Below are 21,506 nucleotides of genomic sequence, written 5' to 3' on the forward strand. Positions count from 1 at the left end.
TGGGGATTCTGTTTTGTTCTGTTATTGTTTATTCAATTACATTTTGATTGTAGGCCCTTCCCCTCTCTCCTCCCCGTTCTAACATCCCTCCTTCTTCCATTCCCCCTCACCTACTCCTCAGAAAAAGGGAGCCGCCCTGCAACCCACCCACATGAAGTCACATCAGAACTCAGCATATCCTCTTCCCCTGTGGTCTGACAAGGCAGCCCCAGAGGAAAGTGATTGAAAAACAGGCAATAGAGTCCTGTCCTTGTCCGAGACAGCCCCAACTTCCTTTACTAGGGATCCCACATGAAGACCGAGCTGTCTGTCATGTACTTATGTGTAAGGAGCACAGGTCCAGTCCATGCATGGTCCTTGGTTGGTGCTTCAGTCTCCGCAAGCCCCCTGTGGCCCTGGATAGTTGGCTCTGTTGGTCTTCTGGTGGAGCTCCTGGCCCCATGGTCTGCCCAATGCTTGGCTGTGAGTCGCAGCCTCTGTTTTGATCTGTTGCTGGGTGGAGCCTTTCAGAGGACAGATATGCAAGACTTTCATCTGCAAGCAAAGCAGAATGTCATTAATAATATCAGGTGTGTGCTCTCTCCCATGGGGTGGGTCTCAGGTTGGGTCAGGCTTTGTTTGGATATTTCCTCAATCTCTGCTTTATCTTTATCCCTGCACATTTTATAGACTGGGTAAATTTTGGGTAGAAGTTTTTTTGGGTGGTTTGGTGTTCCCCTCCATCCACTAGGAATCCTGTCTAGTTACAGGGTGTCCTGTTCAGTTTCCATGACCCCTGCTAGTAGGAGTCTCAGCTAGGGTCACCCCATAGAGTCCCAGAAGCCTCTGCCATTCCAGAGATGCACCCCCCACAGAGATCCAGGTTTTCTCTCCCAGTTCTCCCCTGATCTCTCCACACCTGATCCCTGCCCCTGCCCCCCTTCCCACCCTCTCCCATCCAATTCCCACCCTCATCTACTTCAGATTACTTCATTTCCTCTTCTGAGTGAGATTCAAGCCCCTTCCCTTGGGCCCTCCTTAGCTTCTTTGGGCCTGTGGATTGTAGCTTGGTCATCTTTTCCTTTACGGCTAATTTCTGAAGCTGTGGTATCTCACTCAAGACGGTGATGTCTATTTCCATCCATTTGCCTACAAACTTCATGATGTCCTTGTTTTTAACAGCTGTGTAGTACTCCATTGTGTAAATGTGCCACATTTGTACCCACTCTTCTAATCCTCTCTCTGTATCTTCTTTAAGTTAACTTTTCCACCTTAAGCCAAATGGCTGGTATGGTGCATGCTTAGCCAACATGTGTCTAGGGGTGACTTTTGTTTGTAGGGGTTTCCCCATCAACTTTTGGGGGCTCTCATCCAGAGCTATATTCTACAGTCAACTCCTTGGCGTGAAGCTCATCCTCTACACCCTTTCAGAACCCTATCTGAGCCACAGGACCTCACATCCACCCACTTCACAGACCAAAGGCAACCAAGACAGCTTTGCTTTGCACGTGGTTGTATTTGGCTCCTAGGGACCATGCCAACCTTCTTTGCCCTAAGGAAGTTATGGAGGATCCAGAAACCTTCTCTATCCTTCTGTTTCCCTCTGGTTCACCAGCAACTACCCCATGGATTTCTGGGAGAAAGCCAAGCACCAGACCATGTGGACCATGTGAATTTTAGAAGGTCAGATCTTCCTGACGCAGTCCTGTGTTGGGAGTAGATGTATTCCGGGCACAGCAAACCCTTTGTATAAGCACCTCCTCATGAGTCCTCTCCAATCTGCATACATTCAAGTGGGTAAGCATTTTAAGAGTTGTACAACTGGTTTTCTATAGTCTGTATGGAAAATTGGCATCTTGTTCTGGCACACAGTTTTGGAAAATCACAGCTTTGTTTCTTAGTTCCTCAGTTAAAACTTCTGACTTAATGGTCTTTTGAATTTGTTGCATGATCAGTCATATGTCATAGAAGATCCTGTGTCTTTGAAAGGATGAAAATAATGCCTGCACATGTCTAGCCATTAAAACTTCTATCGGAGTTTTCATAAATACTTTTAAATGCCTTTTGCTTTCTAAATGAGATAGATTTTCTTTTGGCATATAGCATAGTTACATAATTGCATAAATATTATGCTCAAAACTTGGAATGTTTACCCTTCCTTCCATTTTGAAAAGTTTATTTCACATATTGTTTTTCTTCAACACCAGATTCCACTTTATTTTTTTTTTTACCTCTCCTGTATTTTACTTATGAGCACATAAGAAAAACCACATATTATGATTATGTAATATTATATTTTATGAAATAATACTGGGAGTATTCTGCTAACTTGAGATTATGGTATGCTACATTATGAATTATCAGCATTAGAGCGATATTTTGATTAGAATAATGCTAGCCTATAAATTAGTTTAGAAATGTTATAATTTGGATAAAAATTAAAATGAATATTTATATTCTCTGTCTTAGTTAAAGTTTTATTGCTGTGAAGAGACATCATGACCTGGCAAGTCTTATAAAGAAAAGCATTTCATTGGGGCTGGCTTACAGTGCAAAGGTTTGATCCACATTGTGATGGTGGGAAGCATCAGGCAGGCAAACATGGCGCTGGAGAAGGAGCTGAGAACTCTATACCAGGATCAGGAGGCGGCAGGAAAAGAACTGGCTTGAATTTCTGACACCTCAAAGCCCAGCCCCCAGTGACACACTTCCTCTAACAAAGCCACACCTACTCCAACAAGGCCACATCTCCTAATGGTGCCACTCCCTATGGACCTATGGGGTCCATTTTTATTCAAACCACCACAGTCTTTAAAGCACACCCAGCAATATGTGAAACACTTCTCAGATATTAAACCACATCATCTCAAATCAACTACAGTAGATTTAATTATCAGCCCCAATTCATCATCCCTCCCAAGATCCAGAGCTCTTATAGATTTATCCTGGAAGGAAGGATTTTCTTACTTCTTTTTTTTTTTTTTGCATTTTTTTTCTTTTTTTTATTGGAAAATAAAAAAATATAAATTTTTATATGTATAATAAAATACAAAGAAATTGATTTACCTTAAAATATAGGAACTAGTACCTATGGTTTGATATTTTGTTAAGAGTGTTAGTACCTTCTTCTTTCTTTTTTTTTTTAATTTTATTTTTCTTTTTAGTTACATTTTGTTAACTCTGTGTCCCAGCTGTATCCCGCTCCCTCATTCCCTCCCCAACCCCACATTCCCTCCCTGGTCTCTTCCCTGCCCCTTTCCACGTCCACTGATAGGGAAGGACCTCCTCCCCTTTCAAATGGTGGGATCTAGAAAAGATCATTCTGAGTGAAGTATCCCAGAAGGAGAAAGACAAACATGGTATATACTCGCTTATATAGACCTACAAGATATGATAAACATAATGAAATCTACACACCTAAAGAAAATTTTCTTACTTCTTAACATTAGCTTTCATCCTGTGGTTTTGCTTATTGACCAATGGGATGTAAGGAGATAAGCTGAGTCTTGGCGTGTGCTTCCTTCCTGGGCTATCAACATGACAGGAACACTGTATGTATGTCACTGATCACAAGATGGACAACACAGGAGGACAGCTGGCCCAATTCCAAGGTTTGTAAAATTTAATTATTGTTGCTTTAAATCATTAAACTTTGAGAAGATTTGTTTAGCAATAGCTTTTGGCAATAGCTAACTAACAGCACATTCCAGAGTATGTACTGATTTTGCACCTACTTTACAGATGAGAAAAACTGAGGCAAAAACAGGCCAAATAACTCATCTAGCAAGTAGGAAGATGTCTACTGTTTTTTCAACTTTATAATATTTAGTCCTAATTTTTGAGCAAAAATATTATTCAAACACATTTGTTTATGGCTTTCAACTTCTAGAACAACTGCACTGTTCATTATGAAGATTCCATATGCCTCATCCAGCAGTCTAATTATTATTTGACAATTACAAATTCATATTTATAGATTGAGTTAAAACCTTTTCCTCCTTAAGCCTGCTTCGTGAATGTGAATGTGTTTGGACCTTGTGAGTTCTTTCGTCAACGCTGTGAACACATATGGGGAAAAAAGCACTCATAAGCCATTTGAGCAACATTATCCTGATGAGATGATATCTAATACCCAGCATGTATATTCTATGCCATGGGTCCTCATTGCTGTGCCTGGCATCTGGCATCTTTGTTAGCCTCTCCCATTTCCTGGTGCTCTGGGGAATTTTTGTTGATTTGTTTCCTTGCCTTTTTGGTCTTTGATTTCTTGTTCTTGCAGCGTTCCTTTCTTAACTTCCCACCTTATTGTACAAACATTAGTGTCTCACATGTGCCTGCATGTATGCAGTGGTTCAGACAAGCACTGCAATAGTTCATGGGAAGGCATTTATCAGAGTTCTGGCACCACACTTTTATTGGGTAACATTTAATTAATACTATCTTTGCAGTTGTGTTTCTCATCTTCTCTGTCCTTAATAATCCTCTCTGAGACCCCTTTGTCACACCTCATGCTATGTATGTTCTTGAACCCACTACTCATTCTTTGAGGATGTCAGTGAAATATCCATGATGGCCTACCTTTCTTTTTTAATAAGACTTCAGTATTATTATTTACAATTATTCACTTTGTATCCTACCTGTAGCCCCCTCCCTCATCTCCTCCAGGTCCTATCCTCCCTCCTTCTTCTTCCCCTATCTCTCTCCCCTAGTCCACTGATAGGAGAAGTCCTCCTTCCCTACTGTCTGACCCTAGCCTATCAGGTCCCATCAGGACTGCCTGGATCCTCTTCCTCTGTGGGCTGGCTAGGTGACCCCACCAAGGAGAAGTGATCAAGGAACAGGCAACCCAGTTCCTGTCAGAAACTGTCTCCTCTGTAAGGGGACCCACATGGAGACTGAGCTATCTATGGGCTGCATCTAAGCAGGGGTCTAGGTTTTCTCTATGCATGGTCTTTGACATCTGTCTCTGCCATAACCCCTGGGCCCAGGTTCTTTGGAGTTTTGTTGTTGTTGTTCTTGTTGTTGTTGGTTTTGGTTTTGTCAGTCTCCTTGTGTGGCTCCTGTCCCCTCCAGATGCTCAACCATACAATAAGGACATCTACTCAAATATGTTTGTAGCAGCTTTATTCTTAATAGCCAGAATCTGGAAACAACCTAGATGTCCCTCAACTGAAGAATGGATGCAGAAATTGTGGTACATTTGCACAATGTGCTCACAAACTACTCAGCTATTATAAACAAGGAAATCATGAAATTTGCAGACAAACGGATGGAACTAGAAAATATCATCCTGAGTGAGTTAACCCATAAGCAGAAAGACACACATAGTATATACTCATTTATAAGATGATATTAGCCATATAATATATGATAAACATTCTAAAAATCTACAGACCTAAAGAAACTAAACAAGGAGGAACCTAGGGAAGATGCTTAATTCTCATTTAGTAGAGCAAACAGGACAGACAGCAGAAATGGTAGAAGAGAGGGAACAGTATGGGAACTTACCACAGATGTCCTCTAAAAGACTCCACCCAGCAGGGGATCAAAGCAGATGCAGAGACTCACGGCCAAACTTTGGACGGGGCACAGGGAGTCTTATGGAAGAAGGGGGATATAGAGTGACCATCCTTCCTATGGGCCAGAACAGCACATCCACCTACACACCACACACTTCTTTCAGCCATTTCGCTGACCTCGATTACAACAGGATCAGAGGAATCTTTCCAAGTCTTCTCTAAAATTCCGGTCCTTTCATGACTATTATCACTGTGAATGGTAATCCTGTGCAGTCAGCTACCCCTATCCAAAATTAGGCATAATGACTTATTCTTCCTCATTCTGTTTTTTTTTCTTATTCTTCTCTCATATATCACACCTCAACCACAGTTTCCCTTTTCTCTCCTGCTCTCAGACGCCTACTCTACCATGTGTCTCCTCCCCTCCCCTACAGATCCAACCCCCTCCTCCTTCCTTCAGAGGAAAACAGGCCTCCCAGGAACTTCAACCAAACACAACATAACAAGCTGCAATAAGATCAGGCACATACCATCATATCAAGGCAACCGAGTAGGAGAAAAGGGGTCCCACAAGCAGGCAAAAGAATAGGATAGACCCTGCTCCCACTGTTAGAATTCCCACTAGACTAACACGCTACTCAGCTATGACATATATGCTAAGGACATGGGTCAGACACCTACAGGCTCCGCGACCTCTGTGAGTCCCGGTGAGGCCCAGTCAGTTGATGCTGTAGGCCAAGTTCTCTTGGTGAGTCTCTGATCCTTTCTCCACCTCCTCCACAGGACTCCTGGATCTGCACTTGATGTGTGGCTGTGGGGCTCTGCATAGGTTCCCATCAGTTGCTGGATGAAGTCTCCCTGGCCTCTTAGGTGATAATTCTTCCAGGTTCCTATCCAAGCCCATTCTGCAGGCAGGACAAAATGTAGGTCAAAGGTTTGTGGCTGAGTTGGTGTCCCAGACCAGCCTCTAGGAGTCTTTGCTAGGATTATACTCATAGATTCCATGGATTTTCCATTGCACCAGGCTTCCTTCTCTCTCCCAAAAAGCTCTCCAATTCCAGTCATTTCTCCAAGTAATTTCTCCCATCTTTTCCCTCATTCTAATTCTTAAATCATCAACGTCTATTGATTTCATTACTGCATACCTTTAAATTTTTATTTGATTTTTTTCACTACTTCCTGAATAAAACATCAGGCATTCACCTTTACTGACTAGTTTACAGCCTGGATTCCACATCCGTCAAAACCCATACCCACACTACTGTGCAGTCAGATACCCCTAACCCAAAACTGGTAAAACACTACCCACTTTGACCTCAAGAAATGAGGGTCTTCCACCACTGGTCCATGGCACGGAGTCTGAATCAGGAGTCCTGCATACAGACATCACTGTAGAGAAGCAAAGTTCAAAGGTTACCTCTCCTCTCCATGCTTTGTCTGATTCTAGCTGTATCCGGCAGTGGCTATACAAGATGATGCCTCTGGAATTCTATCAGCTACACCAGAATGCCTCTCCCTTCTTTTCTCATCTCAATTAACTGATTATTTTCCAACTTTGCTTCCTGCTGTCATTTCCAAAATGAGATGCTCAGCCCTCATATATTCTGATTATTATAGGCTGACTGATCCATTGTTCAAGCCCATTAAAAATATTTCTTGATGTTTTGGACCATAAATCAGTGCTCTTCACAATTCTGTATGCACAGAATCAGAATGCTTTTAATAGCATATGTTCGTAGACTATGGATATTTTGATTGAGCCACACACACACACAGACTGGAGAATTCCTTAAAACAACTGGAGTGGAGGGGGCGGTCTATGACTCTCATGCCTCCCTTTGGATCCCGTCTCCCTAACTGGACTGCCTTTTCTGGCCTCAGTGGGAGAGGATGTACCTAGTTCTGCAGTGACTTAATGTATCAGGGTGGATTGGTGGCCATGGGGGTCCTCCCCCTTCTTTGAGAAGAAGTAGAGGGGGAAATGGGGAGACTGGATGTATGAGGGGAAGCTGGAAGGAGAAAAAGGCTTCAATGAGGATGTAAATAAGTTTAAAATTAAAGAAGAGTTAGGTTTCACATAAAAGTGTTTAATAATATTTTTTAAAGACTCTTCTTTGGCTGTTCAGATTACCAGACTTTTTAAAATCAAAAACTTTGCAATTTAGGGGTATTTAATCTTCTGTGTTATATATTGAAACTTTGCTACCTTCTACATCATTCTTTCATTTAAAAAATTATTATAGCTTTTGTCCAAATATTTCCCCAGATAAGAAAGCGAGTTCCGAATACAACTACTAACCCAGCTAGTTAACCATTCGGGTATTATTCAGGCAGCTCATGTTGCTGTGGTATTTAAGGACTCAAGCAGTATTAGTCTCATATTTAATCATGAGTTTATTGTACAGTGTTTGGATGAGCATCTCCTGAGGACTTACAAGTTGAAGGATCAGTCTCCAAACAATGCCACTGTTAAGAAGTGGTGAAAACTTGAAGAGATGGTGGTATGTTGGAGATTTAAGATCACTGGGTTCGTGTGCTAATAGTGGACTGTGGAGTTTTGACATTTTCTCCCCTCTCTTTGATGTCACAGCCATTCCCACCATGATGTGTTGTTCTGCCACCAGCACAAAAGCAACAGGACCATGGATCATTGACTGAACTCCGCAAAACTGTGCCAAAGTAAATGCTTCTCTCTTTACATGCTTCCCTTAGGTGCTTTGTAACAGCCATGCAAAGCTGAATGACACAGAGGTCCATGTCAAGATGGCCACATTAGAACAAACATCTGTTTTATGTTATTTGTGCTTTAACTTAAAAGTTGTGATATTTCTTCGTTTTTAAGTATTTAATATATTCATAAACCCAGTGAAGCCCTGATGAAGTTTTAAACCTCTTGAGTCATCTGTAATTCATTAATAGATGACTTTCTCAATTTCTAAACCTGCCTAAAAAAAAAATGTGTTACATCTTTTAAGCATCTTAGTACACGTTTATTTGAAAATAAACATCTGTGGGTGAGAAGAAGAATAAAATGGCAGACTACTGTCTGATCACCATTTTAAACACCAAGCATATGCAGTTTGCAGACTAGAGCAAATCTATCCTCACATTAGTCAGATTTGAGCAAGGTCGTTTTATGGAAAGCTTGAACAAGAATGCCTCAGAGTGATAGTCGCCCAACTACTAGTTTCGCTGTTTGTTGAGGGTGTTCTCAGCTTTTCCACTCATAGATAGGTCACACATACTCCCTGCTGTGTTCTGCTGTCAGCTACAGGATCCGACACCCTCTGTCTGTCTGTCCCTGGGAACAGCCAAAGGCTGTGTTTAGAGTATTTGAATTACCCCTCCAAATAGTTGCCATCCCTCTAATTTGTCCTACTTTTATTTTAATTTTCTATTATCAAATTAAATTCTACTTGGAATCCCCCACACTTGCATACATTTTCCCCCTGTTAGTCAATTAATTCTTTTGGGCTTTCAATGAATGTTGGTTCTCATTACCAAAGCCTTGTGTTTTAACCAAGGAATGTATTACTGTGAAAATTTCAAACTCTGGCAATTGTGGGATTCTACATTGCACTCCTCCAAACCTCTCCTGAAAAAGAAATCTCTAAGCTTTCTTTCTATATACTCTACCACTACTTGTCCTAATAAAAAGGCTTCATGAGTTTCAGCCATCTTGAAAGAACATTACAACCAGTCAAGCTCATGGGATGTAGCTTCCATTGTTTTTTTCTGTTTGTATAAATCCAACCCAGAAGAGCCCATGCTACAGTGATATGTGGTCTCATAAAATGATCCACTCCTAATGTCCAAAAAGTCAGGGTCTTCAAGTCCCTGACTTGAAGCTCTTCAGATCTTTCAAGTCTCCTCAGTATCTGATACCATAGGAACTTATCAATCTCAATTCCTGGACTCATCCAGCTAGTGCTCTCTTATTCTCTCTCTCTCTCTCTATCTCTCTCTCTCTCTTTCCCCCTTCCTACAACTTGTGGATCAGATGTAATCTGTTAGCTACTTCTCCAGCACCCTGCCTGCCTGCCTGCTGCCATGATGGTAATTGACTAACACTCTGAAAGTATAAACAAGCTTCCAATTAAATGCTTTCATCTTTAAGTTGCCTTGCTCATGAGTTCTCCCACATTAACAGAACAATAACTAAGACATATGGGCATTCTATAACTAAATAAGGTTTATTTATAATTAGGCGTACCCAAGCTGAAATATATCTGAAAAGAGTCCATGGAAACAACTTAAATGCTTAAATATGAGAATGTTGGTTCTAAAATGAGGAAAGAACTACAAATCCATACAGATATTTCACACCTGACATTTCATGAAGGTGGTAAAACTATGGCCTAAAACAAGAACACATGGATCCCAACTCTGTAGTGGGAAATGCTGAGTCTATGTATTTATAATCACAGTACACACACAATAGAATTCTAGCTGCCAGTCTGTGCTTGTTGGCTAGAAACGATTTTAAAGCCTGTTTGTAAGATCATCTTTTGAAAGGAAGTAGCTTTGAAGTCAGATTTATACATCCAAATTTTCTCAAAAAAAAAAAAAAGATACCAAGTAAAATAATATCCCTTCAGTTTAAAGGTCATTTCTCTGAACTACCTCACCTCCTAACCACACAGAGCGTAAGGCAGGTGTCTCTGTTTTCTGATGTCTTTTTTTTTTTTTCTCCAGGATGCTTTCTGACAGTAACAGTCGGGGCCTGAAGGTGGTTGCTGATCAGAATGTTTCTTCCTCACCATAGTCCACCAGAGCAGAGATGTTCTAACTTAGTTTACTCCTTGCTTCCTACTTCTGTTACTGGCCCAGCCCTTCCAGTATTGTCCAATGGAAGAATGCTGCTCAGAGCTGGTGGAGAATGGCAAAGTACATGATGCACTACATCAAGACTTAGAAGCACATGTGTAAGTGTGTCCATGTCTAGGGCATGGTGGTTAGCTCACAGGAGATATTGCACAAATGTTGGCTTGAAGAAAGTTCTGGCCAGAAATCTAGATTGGAAATGATTGTTAATGTCACACAGAAACACAGACAACACTTCTATGTCATTCACTAGCTCTCCAACTGAAAGTAGCTGGGTCTGTCAAGAGTGTTTGCATCTTTTCCACTCCAGCACCCCAGGAGGCTAGTGAAGCCTGGAGCCCTACATCTCACTACTTCTAATGCCCCAATAGGACTCTCCTTATAAATTTGGAAATTTAAACTCATCGAATTGCTACTCCCAATTCTAAACATGTCTTCTAAATCTCAACCTCTCTCTCCACAGCAACCGGAATAAGCAATTGCCTCTGCATGTTGGCAAAATTAGCTGCATGAAACAGCAAACTCAACTTCCAAGTTAAGTTTCCATTTCACCAAGTTTGCCTGCGAACTTGACAGGAACTGTAGTAACAGGAGGGAATTAAAAGTAACAGCTAAATGAAACTTAAGAGTTATGACTTAGCCATTAATTTTGAGTCTATCATGTTTTATGCCAGTCTACACTAGGTGTTCAGTGAGGAAGTGTTGAAAATATATATATGTGTGTGTATATATATTATATATATTATATATATATGGCATATATATGGTATATATATATATATATATATATATATATATATATATATATATATATACACGTATGTAGGTATGGCTTTTGGTATTGACTGCCTCTTCTGTAAAGATCCTGCTTCTGAGCAATGTTTCAAAATACTACAACTGTAGGGAAAAAAAAAGTATGCTTTCTCAATGAAAACAATGTTTTATCCCCTGGAGAGGAGACAGAAGAAGAAAAAGGACAGACAAGTGGAAAGACAGAAAGAGAGAGGCAGGGAGGTGGGGTGGGAGGAGAATACTCCAAGGAGCTAGACAGGAAGCGCTGTTTGCTGCAAAAATGCAAAGGCTGGTAGGCACAGCTCAGCTGGCAAGCTTGCTGGGGTCAACCCAACACTATGTGAACCTGGCTTGGAGAAATTTTATAATCTGGGGAAGTGGAGACAGAAGGACCAGAAGCTCAGAGTCACCCTCAGACACATAGTCAGTTCCAGGTCAGCCCGTAAAACTCCCTCAAAACTACACACGCAGATGCCCTTCCGTTCTTCAGGGTGTAACCCTTCTCTCGCTCTCCATTTTCTTGGAGGGAAAAAACTGTGGAAGTTTGGAGAGAGGCAAAAAGCCTATACTCTTAACATCTTCACTTCGGAAGAGAGTAGTGAGTAAAGCGGCTGGAAAGGTCAGCTGTTGCTAGCAGGAGCACTGCTTTAAGTGGCTGTCAGAAAACTAAAGAGAAAAGGCAGGGAGGGATAGGAAAAGGGGGAGGCCGGCGATCAATGAAAGAAAACCAGCCAGAGCCTCCGTGCCATCTGTTGATTCTCCTGCTTTCCTCTCGCTCGCTCCAGGAGCCTTCAAAGTTTCAGGATGGCCCAGGCAGACCCACGGAAAGGAAAGCCGGTCTTTCACCTGCCCCTGGCATCGCCGTGGGGTCCCCTGGGAGCCGCCTTGCAGAGAAAGCCGCCCTTCCCGGTCCGTCCTTTTCCCCGCAGAAGGGAGGGCGGAGAGCCAGCGCCTCCCCGGCCTGGACCCGCCCTCAGCCAGCAAGCATGGATCTCCGGCTGCGACTGCCTGCCGAGTAGAGGAAGAAGGCACAGATGGCTAAGAAGTAAGTCAGCCACCCAAGCGCACGCGGGAGCAGCTGCAGCACCCGTGTGGGACGTGAGTGCTTGGCCATCACCGGCCGGAACCCTGTGAGTTGTCCCCAGGCGCTGCGGGGCAGAGAAGGAATTGCGAAAGAGTCGGGAGGCCGGCTGGAGAGCAGGATCCTTTCTCACTTCGGGCCTGGAGAGGAGTTAGGGAGATTGACAAGCGCACCGCAGAAGATGGGCAGATAGCCTTGGAGACGTGGGGAAAGCGGCCAGAGGGAAGCGGGTCCCCTTGACTCAACCTGTCATCCTTCCAGAAGCAGGGAGTTGCTCCAGGCAACTTGGCAAGGCTTCCCAAGTGCCTGGGAAGCTGGGGCCGATGTCAGTCCCACCACCGCTGGTGCCTGCCCGCCCATGGGCAAGGTCCTGCTGCCCCAAGATGTGGAGAATAGTGTGAGCACCAAAAGGCTCTGTCCTGTGTGGCCATCAGTCCTTCTCTTGTTTGATTGTTGTTGTTGCTATTCTTTTTTTTTTTTTTTCCTTCTTGAGAACTTCTGGGTGAAGATACTAACTTTTTTTTGTGGAAGCTGCTAGGAGGGGAAAAAAAAGTGTAACATGATGGAGAGGATCTCTGCTCTTTTCTAGTGTTTCCAGCTTCCCCTTGTTAAGCCATCCCCTCCGGAGGACTGAAGCTGTGGGACTTGGTGACACTCGCGAGTGGAGCAAGATTCCCTTGCAGCCGTCAGCCAGATCGACCCCTCTGCATGTATGAGTGTGCCAGCAGCAGCAAAGGGGGCAGGGTTCTGCTTGTGGAGTCTCTGCTGGGACCAGAGTGAATGGCCCCCAGGGACGGCGCGGAGCCTCTGCCTCCGCCACCTCCACAGACCTGGGTCTGGCCTGGAAAGATGGTAGCGATGGGTGCCCTGGCGGGTTTCTGGGCTCTCAGCCTGCTCACCTATGGCTACCTGTGCTGGGGCCAGGGCGTAGAAGAGGAGGGGCCCCTGAAAGCGGAAGCTCAAGAGAGACCTGAACCAGGTGTAAGGGCCGCCTCCCAGCCCCATCTCATTTTCATCTTAGCTGATGATCAGGGATTTAGAGATGTTGGTTACCACGGATCTGAGATCAAGACGCCCACTCTTGACAAACTCGCTGCAGAAGGAGTCAAACTGGAAAACTACTATGTCCAGCCTATTTGCACACCATCGAGGAGCCAGTTTATTACCGGAAAGTAAGTGTGACCGCTTCTATGTATTACTTGGAAAAATCGTAAGCCTTTATTTAAAACAGGTTTCTAATTTAAGAGAGGAACGGGAAAGTATGGGGGAAACAACCCATTGAATGAATGAATGAATGAATGAATGAATGAATGAATGAATGAATGAATGAACAGTCTCTCATTGTTAGTGTCAATACCCAGGCCCTCCTCTTCTCCTTCTCCTTTTGCTGACAGGCAGCTGTGAGCTTTTGAATGGTCTCAGGGTTTTTACACTCATCCACCAATCAGAGATCGCCATGGTTGCTGTTTCCAAATCTGTGTAGATTGTCAAGCACATTCACATTTTGTTTCGGGTATCAGAAGAGAATTCACAGAGCAAAGGTGTCATTTACAACGTTCAGCTTGTTACAAAATCTAGAACTGCACACATAATCAGAACTCCAGGCCATAAAGGGGAGAGAGAGAACAGAGGCCATAACAGCAAGGAAAAAATAAGTGGAATAGGACTGTGTCTGCACCATTGCTGGGTGCCTTTCTCTCGTGGCATCCTATCTGACTGCCAAGGCAGTTCTCAAAACTGCGCTGGAGTTCAGTGGGATTTGCTGCCACTGCTCTGGTGTGGGAAAGTGTTCTGTGTCGCTAATACAGCTCAGAGGACTGAGAAATGTTTTCAGTATCGTCAGCAGTTTGCTCAATAGCTCGTCTTAAGGTGCTCACACATTATTTTGTTTTTACTTTGTTAGAATATACATGATCGTAACTCGTATTCACAGTGCAAATTCAGTTTGGACGGTAAAGCAAAAGGGTTGAGGAGTCAAGCTACTCCTGAACAGTGGAGGGCTTCCATCGATGCGCCTTGTGATTTTGGTTTCACGACAGGGAACCTTTGCTTCGAGTGAAGTTGTTCTTGGAATTGGACCCTGGAAGGGTAGCCAGTAACCAGTCTGGAAAAATTAAGACTACAGTGTTTTATAGGAATCTCTGTCTTTCAAAGACTTTTGCTTACAGCATAATTTCCACTGCTTAGCAAACTGCCAAAATTTACCATCACCACCAGAAAATAATTTTTTCAGCCTTTGGAAGAAATGGTAGAAAGCAGGGCATGGTAAACACCTTTAATCCCAGCATTCAGGGAGCAGAGACAAGCCGATCTCTGTAAGTTTGATGTCAATATGATCTACATAGTGAGATACTAGGCAGCCAGAGCTACAAAGTGAAAGCCTATCTCAAAAGTTTAAAAAAAAAAATAAAGAAGAAGAGGAGGAAGAGGCAAGGGAGGAGGAACAGGTCTTAGTGGCCTTCTGAGTCGTCTTCAAGGTTAATCATTGCATCATAAAGTCAAGACTATTTAATATTAATAAGCCCATCTGGTGACCTAGGATTAAATTCTTCATCTCTGTTCCCAACCATCCTTATCCTTGGCTCTTGAAATGAACATGTCATAAAGACACAGCTGATTTAGAGAATTCAGATTTGCACAGAGAGCCAACAGTAGTCAAAAAATATGAAACTGAATGTGTGAACTTACTTTCCATAATAAAGCATGTTCAAGGCTTTTTACTGTAGGAGGACATTTGGAAACACGTTACACTGATATTCCACCTTCATCTTTTATCTTGAGGTCTGCTTGATAAGGTTTTTTTTTTCTCTTTAATCAAAGGCTGAGTCAGCATTGTCATGGCAACCAAACATCAAATGACAAGATGCTGCTTCCTACTAAAATTTTTTGTTCAGTGCAATAAGTTGCATAATTGTTTTATAGACCAAAATTTCAAATAGCTACTGTGATTTGATACAGGTTTCTACTTGAGTTAAGCAGTGGGGGATGTCTTATTTGAAGTTTTCCCTGGGACATTTTTATAAATGAATACAGATGTAAGAAAGAACGTGGTCATGAATGTCTAGTTCTGGACTTAATATGAATACTTCAGGACCAGTGAATATGGTATTTATCCTGTCTGTGAGAACACGTCTGTGCCTTCTGTATCCTCTAAAGAGAGAAAAGGGAAACAATAAAAGTCCCAGTGGGATGGATTATTTCAAGAGGAAAATAGGTTATGTGAAATGTGAGAAGAGTCAAATATCTTTACATGACTTGAGGAGAGCCTAATGACTGGAGCTGGATTACCTTCTGATACCAAGAACACAACAATACTTCTTTCTATATTTTTCTGCAATCAAAATGTGAAACTTTCTTTTTATGCTACACAGATCTGTAAAACATTCCTTTTACAATTTGGATTATACCACTCTGGCAACACTGAATATCAGTCATACTCTCAGGAAGTACTCATTGCATGCAGACTGTATTCAGCTTCAGCAGCTATGGGGATCTTTCCAGAAATCACTAGTAATTTTATGAGCACATTAAGTTTTTCTGATGATAACGCTGTTTATGGTGAATTAAAAGCATCTGTATTAAAGGCAAAGTACCTACAGAGCTGCCACTGTTAAACACATTATCTCATTTGATTCTCACAGCAGTTCTGTAATATAGCTGCTACTGTTTGTTCCTGTCTCATATAGATTTGGTAAGAGTCCAAGAGAAGTAATGTTGCAGTGTTCTCAATGGATGTTCGTAGTTAGTCTGACGACATACAGGCTAATTGAGAAAGTGGCTGCCTGTATTCAATCAATTTCAAGGTAACTTTTCTATTCTCAAGGAAGTCTTCCAAATGGTGGTACAAAGAAATAAAGCATTTATTCTGTAAGAAGAACATAACGAAGGCTTCTGAAAGAATTATAGGCTTTTCAAACAGTAGTCATGTGGGTTTGAGATTTAAGGAAAGATTGGCAATCTGAATTGAATTTATCTCACAATGAGTCTGAGGTTTTATTCATGACCTTTTCTATATTGTTGCCTATTGATGCAACTTGTTAAATTTCAGGACGGGATAGTGTTCCCTTGTGTGAAAATGCTGCACTTTGTCCGTTCTGTTGTCAAGGATGGTGGTGGTTTCCAGTTTGATATCATTAGAAATATGCTGCCATAAACATACTTCTTCATGCTTTGATGCTTCAGTCTTTGCATTTCTCTTGTGTTCATCAAGTAGAATCGCTGAGGTACAGGCATTTGTGGGTTCAGCTTCTGTAGCTACTGTCCAGCAGTTCCCAAAGCAATGCTTCTGGGGTTGAACTACCATTACAAATGTGTAGAACACTCGGTATTGTTGCTTTTCATTTTAGACATGGTCATTGTACATTGGTGTGTTGTCCTGATTAAAATTTGCATTTTCATAATAACTACTAATGTCAAATGTCTTTTAGTAAGTATTTATGGAAATCATTGCCTTGCTTTTAGTTTAGGTGACTATTTGTCCCCTGATAGAGTGTGATAATTATTTATATAATCTCTTTCTGTGTCAGCTGTTTGTATTGCACAAATCTTTCACTCTGTAGCTTTCTTTCTCACTCATGTATTTATAGTAATGTGCTTTTTAATGACTAGGTTTTAATTTTTTGCAATTCAGTTTATGTTCTTTTCCTTCCTGTGCTTATTGAAGACAGCCTTACCTAAACCATATCATCACAGTGGGTTTTTCCTCCTAACTATTCTAGCTCTGTTCTAGGTCTCTGGAATTAATTTTTAATGTAGTATTAAATTTGAGTTCCAAAGTATTCATTTTCCTGTGTCTGTCATTTTGGCCTGACACCCTAAATTCAATCCCCAGAACCCACAAGGTGGCTCCCAGGAATTGTCCTCTGTTCTCCACAAGCAAGTCATGACCTAGACATGCATGCTGTGCCACACAAGTCCCTGAACACATGCACACAGGGGTGGGGGGGGAGAGAGGGACTTTTAAGACCACACTTTCTCCATAGCATAACAGAATCATCTTCACTGCTACACGTGCTCCATTTCTGGACACGTCTGCCCTAAGGATTATGCTTTTCTCCAATGGTTCCTTCTGCTAAACACAGTTGTATGATAAATGTTTGTGTTTAGAATGTAAGTCCTCCTGATTGTTCCTCAAAATAACCTCCGCTGAGATTTACCACTTCGGTCACTATAATAAGAAGGAAGACAGTTGTAAGGTACTAATAAAATAAAAGGTTTGATTTGGTAAATATGAAGGAGTTCACTTTGGGATCTTTCTGTTCTCTGAATAACAAGAAGAGTGAGATCAGCCACTGAGAATCAAGATCTAAGTGTTTGAAAGAGTTGGATACAAGCTGTTTTCTGGAGGAGTGGAAAAGTGAGCTGAGCAGGGAAATGCAGACAGAAAGAAGGCTGGCAGCCCTGAAACCCACCTGAGATTTGTGGACTTATTTTTGACAGGGCCAGGACAGCTGTCTTTACCCTGCCACATTCGGGTGCCTCGTGAAGAAGCACCTTGGTTGGAGAGTTGGATTTAAGCATATCTAGGGATTTCCAAAATGAACACGGTGGAAAGAACAAGAAGTGCAGGGAGTTTATGTCCTCATTGTCCATGGATTTAGTTTCTGGATGGGCACTGAGGAGATTGCTAAGTGAAAGGATACAAATGAACAGCTGAGAAAGCTCATGATGGGAAAAAAATTCCAAGTAGTGCCATGTTTATAAGTGATAGAGAAGTGAGGGTGGAGGTGAGAGAGAGGGTAAGATCTTTGGGAGTGAAGAAGTTAAGATAGACTGCTGGACACCTCATTGCCTTGGATACCTAAATCATTGACACTTATAAGAACAACCATGTTGAAGAGGATGGTGTCTCAGTGCTAGGGCAGGGATGGTCTATGTCTAAGGGGTAAGGGGTAGGGCCTGGAATTAGCTAAAAGACTGAGAGTCTGGTCTGACCCACTGCTTTAAAAAAAATGAGCTTCTGAAGGGAGACAAGAGCAAAGATGGAAGGAAGTGTAATGAGGGACTAAGAAGATGCTTTTACCTAGTCCAGGCTCAGATTCAGCGAGAGATGAAGGGGAGTAAAGTACCAGCTCAGGGTGAAGAGTAAAGTCGGGACAAACAGTAATGCAATATAGTGAAAAGAGGGAATATCCAGGGCCATGCTATGGTCAGGAGGATTTCTTCAGAGCAAACTGTCAGTAGAAGGCTCTTTGGAAAGGATTGGAGAGTAAGGCTAGGAGAAGTTGAATGGAAGTAGAGAACATAGGGATACATAGAGGTTAGAATATGCTGGGAAGACTTGAATTATGATGAAGATTTATACGGAGCACCAAAAACATGATGAGATTTTTCCCTCAGAAGCTTTGTTAGGAAACACTGAGAGTTTGGCTTTAATGACAGCCTCCCTCTGTAGATAAATAAAGTTGGCCCTTGCAAGTGTCCGTCAAAAACCACGGCAGTCACACTGCACAGCTGTTTGCATAGCCACAAGCTCTGGGGCTTTCCATTTGTCCAAGCAAATAGGGATCCAGAGAGCTTCTCTGTGGACTTGCCAAGGGCTCCAAAACTAGGGTGTGTCTTCAGCAGATTTATCAGCTTACAACTGCACTAGCATTGGAAACCCTGAAAAAGCAACTGAATTCTGTAGTCATTCTCATCATAAAGTGATAGAAGGAACCTTAGAGAAACAGATTTAATTAGTTCGTCATATGGACTTGTGTACATACACACACACACACACACACACACACACACACACACATACACACACACACACGCACACACTCTTCCCGTCAATTTGTATTGTCAACATCAAGGTCATGCATGCTTCCTACTCTTATCTACTTGATTAAAGCCCTAGATGTAAATAGTGCTCCATACCCAGAGGATGCTCAACATATTCACTCCTGTGAACATATGTTTATGATTATCCGTCAACAGGAAATAAGAATCTCCTTCAAGTCATATTCACCAATAGAAAATGAATATAACAAGTGGAGAGTAGCTTTCAAACCTCACATGGACAGCCCATAAAGAAGAGCCCAAAGCCAAGGCCATCTATCAGATAGCTGCCTATTCCCCCTTGTCTTTTTGATTATCTGATAGTAGAACTGATGGTTAGTTCTAGTCACTTGATGATCAAGGTGCATTTTACATGATCCTCAAAAGACTTAAAATTTAAAATCAGGCACATATATAATTTGGATAAATTATCTGTCCAGGTAATACTGTTCATTTTCATAAAGCTCTATTCCAGAAGGTAGAAATACACCCAGCTGCAGAGGCTAAGAACTTAAAAAAAAAAAAATCAAGCAAAATTCTACAGATAATTTTGATTTCATCTCACCCTGTGGGTATTTTACTATGATATAATTAGTTTGATGAAATGTTCTTTTAACAGTCTAGATATTAAACATTCCCAGCAGTGGTGTTTCTTTGAGGCATCTATTTCTCCGCGCGCTCTATTGTAATTAAAAGAAGGAAACCTTTCTGCCTCTCAGCTTCTAGCCTTTACCCCCTCTCTCTTCCAGTTCATCCAGTACATTTGCTTTACTAAAACATGAGACTCATCACAAGAGCCCCTTCGGCAAACACCTCCCTTGGCGCCCCAATGCACCAAAAATGAGAAAAGAAATTAATTTTCTCTGAGGGCTTTTATGTGCCATTTTCTTTTCAAGCATCCTGCTTTTAATCTTCACACCCAATATTTGAAAATATTAATAAAATATTTAACAAATGTTCTCATTTTATGGAAAGAATATTAAAATTTTAGGGGAGTTATATAAGCCAGCCATGGTCACATAGTTTCTAAACTGGAGAACATGTATGTAAGCTTAGACTGTATGCATCTATCGAAGTCTTCAAGGCTTCCCTCAGCACTTTCTGCCTCCCATGTAAACTGTAAGCACACTTTAGACCAGTCTTCAAGGAGTTTCTTTAGCCTCTGTACTTTCACACTTACCACTTCAGAGGAAGGGATGGGTGGCTTGGAGTTTCTAGGGTCCATCGAGTAGGGTCCCCTTTCTCTGCTTCATTTCGGGAATTCACACCTTTCACTGTTTGCCCAAATGTCAACCACTGCTTAAGATTCAGCAAAACCATCACATTCCTCATACATCTTCGCATGACTCCTTAGCCAGAAATAATTTATCTTAACAGTGACCTTTCACAATTCTTTCTGTAACTGTCTTATTAGGCATGATTTTCCACTCCTTCGCAGCTCTTAGGAAGCCTTTTACCTCCCTTGCTGGTCCCCTGAGAAGAAAGAGTCTGATTTATAACTCCATAAATTTCACCGCACCAAGCCCTGAGGTCTGTACTCATAGGCACTAGGAAAACATGTGAAGAATGAAAGGAATAGTTGAACAAACAAGTATTTATTGCCCTGTGGCAGGCAATGTGATCAAGCAAAAAGACCCAAAAATTTTGTAAAGAAAATGGATTATTTAATAAAATATATTCTGATTACTGTTCCCCTTCCGCTAACTCCTCCAGGATCTTCTCAACTCCCTAACCTCTCAAATCCACACCCTTTCTTTCTCTTTCTCATTAGGGCACTAATGAGAAATAACTAACGTAAATAATAATAATAATAATAGACAAACTAAAAACAAACAAACCAGATTAAGACAAAACAAACAGAAGAAAAAGAGAAAAATAAGCTCAAATAATATATTGTAGATGCAGAGACATACACATTCACACACACACACACAGAGGTCCCATAGAAATACAAAACTGGAGACCATAATATATATAAAAGAAGACCTGAAAGAAAAGCAGGAAGAAAATGACCAATCATTATGAGACAAAAAAGCCTCCAAAAATGCCACTGAGTTTGTTTTTGTTGGTCTCATACTGCTAGGCACGGGGCCAGCCCTTAAGTGTGGTTTCCATGTACAGTGAGACTCCACTGGAGAAGACTAATTTTCCATCTGTAAAGGGCTGTGAATTGAAGATAGCTGTTGTATTAGCAATGAGGATTTATGTCCACTTCCCATCTCAGTGGTGGGACCCCATCAGGCCCAAGCCCATGCAGGCCCTATGCATGATGCCACAGTCTCTGTGAGTTTATATGTGCACAGTCCTGCTGTGTTTATAAGGCCTTAGGAGCTTTGTCTACTCCACTTCATGTAGCTCTTACAGTCTATTTGCCTTCTCTTTCCCAGGGTTCCCTGAACCCTGGGTAGGGTGGGATTGATGGAGACATGCTATTTAAGACTGAGTGTTCCAAGTGTTCTCACTCTCTGCACATTTCTAACCCTGGGTCTTTGTATTAGTTAATATCGATTGCAGGAGGAAGCTTCTCTGCTGATGGCTGAGAAGACATT

The 21,506-nt window shown here is 41.9% G+C and overlaps 1 protein-coding gene across 1 annotated transcript in view; it reads left to right on the forward strand.

Moving 5' to 3' along the window:
* Positions 1-12,794: 12,794 nt before the first annotated feature.
* Arsj (arylsulfatase family member J) overlaps positions 12,795-21,506 on the forward strand; it is a 51,494-nt gene continuing 42,782 nt past the window's right edge. Inside the window, exon 1 of the mRNA XM_055628243.1 lies at positions 12,795-13,367. Coding sequence (XP_055484218.1) covers positions 12,976-13,367 — 392 coding nt within the window. The 5' untranslated portion in view covers positions 12,795-12,975. The remainder of the gene's footprint in view (positions 13,368-21,506) is intronic.

Source organism: Psammomys obesus, unplaced genomic scaffold (genome assembly GCF_907164565.1).
Source record: "Psammomys obesus unplaced genomic scaffold, mPsaObe1.curated_primary_1811, whole genome shotgun sequence".
NCBI lineage: Eukaryota > Metazoa > Chordata > Mammalia > Rodentia > Muridae > Psammomys > Psammomys obesus.